Here is a 5,000-nt window from a genome sequence, read left to right on the forward strand (position 1 = left end):
TCAAACACATAAAATCATGTAAATTCAAATACATAAATCATGTAAATTCAAACACGTAAATCATGTAATGCATCCAGAGTTTCTTCTAATAATTGGACAAACAGAAGTGAATCTTTGAAATATAAATATGTACATAAAAAAAACAACCCCGATGATGGTTTAGAGAAAATAGAAGAAACAGTATGAAGCTCAAAAAATAAATAATATTATTAAAAGCGAGGCTTTTATGGACTTCATCTGAACGGATGAGGCACGATTCTTAAATGTGGATGAAATAAATGTTAATAAATATGAATTCTGGCAGTTTTACTTTTAAATTGCGTTATAAAGGGTAGGGTTTTTCCTTTGTGTTAGTATAGTAGTAGTACGGTACTCTGAGGGTGTTATTACAGATGTGGTAATACATATAACATCCACTAGAGGGCGGTGTCGTGGTAGTTTTTAATACAGCGAGCAAAAAGAATGTAAACAACAAAGAAGAAGAAGAAGAAGAAGAGGTCAGCTGACTCAACCAGGAAGTGGAAAGGAGCAATATCAGGAGTTCATATAGAGAAACGTTTAGCACTATTTATTGTCAATAAGGTTTAATTATTGTGTGACCTTGTATGAATTAAAGGTGAACAACATGAAAGGTTTGTACTGCCGAGCCGCGACGACGGACGCCGAGCCCAAGTTCCTCATTCGGGAAACGGTGAGTGTGTGTGTGTGTGTGTTTTTCGTGCATTGTCGTCACTGGCCGACCGAGGCGTTATTATTATTATTATCATTATGAGCATAACGTTATGAAAGCAAAAAAAAAAGAAAACTCACCTGCACGCGTGAGCCTGTCGCTCCACCTGCAGAGAAATACATCCATCCGGGTCTCCCTGACAACACGTCATGTGTGTGTGTGTGTCTCTTTATTTTAAATGATATTTCTCTTTTTATAAATGCTTTTTTAAATATCTGTGTGTCTCCATTTGTTTCCCCTCCAGAGTCTCCCAGAGGTTTTAGGCAGCCACCTGGTGCGAGTGCAGGTGAAGGCATGTGGACTCAGCCCGCTGGACCTCAAGGTACCTTTTTTTTTTTTTTAAAGTCACCTATTAAACTATTATTTTTCTCTCAGATGTGAACACAGGATAAAACATAAATAACATTTTGCAACAAATGCAAAAAAGATAAGGAAGCTAGCTCAAAATCATATAAAATAAAACAAACCAACCACAAATGATTAAATATAACATAATAAGACAAAAAAATCTTTTATTGAGGACTTGATTCAGATTAGATAATAATTTTAAATACGTAAAATGACCAGATGCAGCTGCCAGGTGCATTATTAACTGTTGTAAATGCATTTTAATAAATATTCATGTTTTCCTGTAGTCGTTATGCATGCGTCCATACCTCCAGCTTCTGCTTCCTCACAATTGAAGCCGTATCGTTTCCTAACTTTCTCGCCATTTTAAAAGTCACCTAATTAAATTAAAATCAGACAGTTGCATAATGTCGCCCTCCCGCCCGTCGTACACACACCGATGACCGATGACTCTCTCTCCGCTCCAGCTGCTGGACGACGTGGGCATCCAGAGAGACTTGATTCCCGTCGGCAGAGAGGTGGCCGGGGTCGTGCTGCGAGGTCGTTCACACACACACACACACACACACTTTTCACTGGTGCTGCGTGATTTTTTTTTTATTATAAAGGAATACGGAGAATACTTTCATTAACATTCACTTCAATTTGTATTTCTTTGTTTGTTTGTTTTTCCCCCATCGCAGTCGGCGCCAAGGTCTCTTTCTTCCAGCCGGAGGACGAGGTTGTAGGTAGGACGTTTATTTGGTCTAACATATATAACAGTGTTACATCTTTTATTCGAGTAAAATAAATAAAAAGCTATTGACTCAGTAAAATATGAGTTTAACTGATTTAAAAAAGTGTCCTTCCCGTTCCAGGTATTCTGCCTCTGGACTCTCCGTGCTCTGGACTCTGTGACGCCATTGACATAGATGAACACTATTTAGGTATTACACACACACACACACCAACGCGGGTGGCATAACGTGCACTTTGTTTGTGCAACGAGCAGCTTCCATTATCACCAAACAGTCAACCGATATGTGTCACTTTCTTTCTTTTCTCCACTCTCATCTTGACGAAACGCTCCGACGTCGTCCGCGTGACAAGTCGGCTCACAATAAAAATAAATAAATACATTTTTTTTTCTTCTTCTTCTTCTTTCTTTCTGTTCTGCAGTTCAGAAGCCGGAGAAGCTGAGCTCGGTGTGTGCTGCCGGCGCCCTGCGCGACGGCCTCGCTGCCTACACCGCTCTACACACACTCGCTCGCGTGGCGGCGGGACACACACTCCTAGTCATGGACGGCGCCAGCGTATGTTATTTAAAAAAAATAATAATAATAATTAAATAAAAGCGCATTTCCCCTCTCAGCATTATTGGTAATGTTTCCCCGCTCAGTCTTTCGGCCTCATGTGCATCCAGCTGGCGTGTTACCACGGCGTGAAGGTCTTCACGACGTCGCACTCGCCGCAGCAACACGCCTTCCTGGAGCAGCTCCGGCCCAGCGTCGGTACGTACGAGCTCCACGCTCTGATCGTCGCGCTCTCCCTCTTTTAACCTTTTTCTTTTTACATCATTTTCTCTGTCTCCTTCTGCTCTTTCTCTCCTCCCCTTCGTACGTTTCCTCAGGCGTTCAGGATCCTTTAGTGGGTGAGATCTGTTCTTTCTGACTTCCTTGCTTCCTTGCCTCCTTGCTGATCTTCTCCTAGCGGTCTGAATGATCCATGTGAGCTGTGGGTTTATCGCTTCAAGTGTCTGAATCCTGCATGAAATCATCACAGTTAGTATATCGGACGTCATTTTCAAGTTCAAGTTCTATATATTTATGATTTGCAGATTTTAAATGTGTTTTAAAAAAAAAGAAAAGATCACGCAAGCAAAAACAAGAAGAATCTAAATGTGAAACTTTGCAATTTAAATATATTTTAAATGAGTTTGTCATTAAGTTAATATTAAATCGAGGTACGCTCCTCCAAGGTAAGACCAAGTCAATTATGTGAATTGAAATCTGCTGCCACCTAGTGGGAAAACATTAAAACTACAACCAGCATCAAGGTGTTTTATATATATATCGTTGAATGCGTTAGGAACCCAGATTTTGATCGTCAGACGATGTTTTTCGTGTCTTTTTTGGTGCGCGAAGCCAAAGTCATCCCGGTGTTTAAGGGCCCGTCGGACCTGCTGCCCGCGGTTCTGGAGGAGACGGGAGGACTGGGAGTGGACATCGCCATCGACTCCGGAGGTGAGCACATGTTCCCGTGATCGATTCGCACGTGAACGATCCGACATCGTAACACCAGAACCTTTCGCTGTGTGTGTGTGTGCGTGTGTGTGTGTAGTGCGTCTGCAAGAGGAGGAGTCAGAGGCGGCGAAGCTCCTCCCACACAAACATGACATCATCAGTGTGCTGGGAGTTGGGGGGCACTGGGTCACATCCCACAAAGACCTGCAGGTGAGTCACTGCAATCACACAGTGATTTAAAAAAAAATTCCTAAAACTGTATATAATACAGCTTAAAATATATGAAATAATAATAACTTTAAGTATTTTTTTTATCATTTTGTGCAGTACAATGTGTGTTTTTTTTGTTTACAGTTGGATCCTCCGGATTGCAGATCGCTGTACTTGAAGTCCGCCTCCATGTCGTTCCTCAACCACGAAGTGTGGACGGCTTCCACGGCGCAGCAAGGCAGATACCTGCGTATCCTGTTTCCACTGCGTTCGCCTCTAACCCTCTTGCCCGTCATCAGGTACACAAAGTGCCCTCCTTGACAGACGTTGTGTCAGACATCCTCAAGGACGTTGTGGAGAAGATGTCTGCCGGAGTCCTCAGGTAAGAACGGCCAACTCAAAGTCCAAAGATGAAATGTACATTTAAAATTCAGTATTTCTCGGCAGAAACGCTCATCACAGAGAAGAAGTCATTTTTTTCCCTCGCTCAACGGTGAAATTACAACTTCAGGGTCTGTCATGTGACCACGCAGGCCCAAAAATACCTTTTCCCCCCTTTTTAAACCTGCGTTATAAAAGACAGTTCTTTAGCCCAGCGGATCATTTTCTTTGAGGAGGTAAATCAACACCTGAATAGCCCCAATATAATAAATAGAGTTATTCTCCCTCATCTGTTCGTGTGAGGGCTGGGAGGCGGGGTTAAAGGAAACGCTAGGTGATGGCCGTGGCTGCGGATGATTCCGTTCTCAAAAGTTTGAACGTTTTTGGGCTCCGAGCGTCCTGAAAAATTCAGTTTTATAAGATTTAAGATCCACAACGCTGCAGCATAACTGAAATCAAATGTACTCCGTCGGTGTGTCTGGTTTTCCGTCCGTCTCTCCCCACAGACCTCAGCCCGAGGAGGCCGTCCCTCTCTACGAAGCCACGGTTGCCATGGAGACCGTCCAGCGTCACCAGAAGAGGAAGGCCGTCGTTCGACTCTGAGTCGTACGACGACGAGGAGGAGGAGACAACGACCCACGTTCAGAAACGCTTCACTTTCACTCAATAAATACACATTTTTATCATGAATATAAAAATTCTTGCTTCTAGTGTAAATACAGCAGTTATCCAAATTACAAGATAAAAACAAACTGCAATTTGAGTGGCTGTCATAAAACTTACTGTGTTGCAGTTGTTGTCTTCTGTATTTTTCGAATTACTCGAGTCTCAAATTTGAAATGATCGGGAACTGTACTGTCACTTTAAATCCGAAAAAGAAACAAGACAAATCCGTCTTACAGGAGTGAGAAGAGCACACTCTTTCACACACTCTTACACACACTCTTTCACACACTCTTACACACACTCTTTCACACACTCTTACACACACTCTTTCACACACTCTTACACACACTCTTTCACACACTCTTTCACACACTGTTACACACACTCTTACACACACTATTTCACACACTCTTACACACACTCTTACACACACTCTTTAGAGC

The 5,000-nt window shown here is 42.4% G+C and overlaps 2 protein-coding genes across 2 annotated transcripts in view; one reads left to right on the forward strand and one right to left on the reverse strand.

Annotated features, from left to right (window-relative positions):
- The first annotated feature begins 489 nt into the window (after positions 1-489).
- On the forward strand, positions 490-4,683 carry cryzl1 (crystallin, zeta (quinone reductase)-like 1). The gene is made up of 12 exons (XM_034551748.1): positions 490-691; positions 975-1,052; positions 1,546-1,618; positions 1,762-1,806; positions 1,936-2,004; positions 2,237-2,370; positions 2,457-2,568; positions 3,202-3,300; positions 3,398-3,510; positions 3,655-3,760; positions 3,847-3,892; positions 4,398-4,683. Exons 1-12 carry the CDS (start codon positions 626-628, stop codon positions 4,492-4,494), a joined length of 1,038 nt encoding a protein of 345 aa, XP_034407639.1. The 5' UTR covers positions 490-625; the 3' UTR covers positions 4,495-4,683.
- setd4 (SET domain containing 4) overlaps positions 4,549-5,000 on the reverse strand; it is a 5,793-nt gene continuing 5,341 nt past the window's right edge. The window contains exon 13 of the mRNA XM_034551746.1: positions 4,549-5,000. This exon is cut by the window's right edge and continues 583 nt beyond it. The gene's annotated coding sequence lies outside the window, so the exon portion shown is untranslated.

This window comes from Cyclopterus lumpus, chromosome 15, assembly GCF_009769545.1.
Source record: "Cyclopterus lumpus isolate fCycLum1 chromosome 15, fCycLum1.pri, whole genome shotgun sequence".
NCBI classification, from domain to species: Eukaryota; Metazoa; Chordata; class Actinopteri; order Perciformes; family Cyclopteridae; genus Cyclopterus; species Cyclopterus lumpus.

Coding starts and splice junctions, on each gene's coding strand:
- cryzl1 (XM_034551748.1), top strand. CDS start 626: ATGAAAGGTTTGTACTGCCGAGCCGCGACGACGGACGCCGAGCCCAAG. Junction 3,301..3,397: donor CATCGCCATCGACTCCGGAG/GTGAGCACATGT, acceptor GTGTGTGTGTAG/TGCGTCTGCAAGAGGAGGAG. Junction 3,511..3,654: donor CATCCCACAAAGACCTGCAG/GTGAGTCACTGC, acceptor TTTTGTTTACAG/TTGGATCCTCCGGATTGCAG.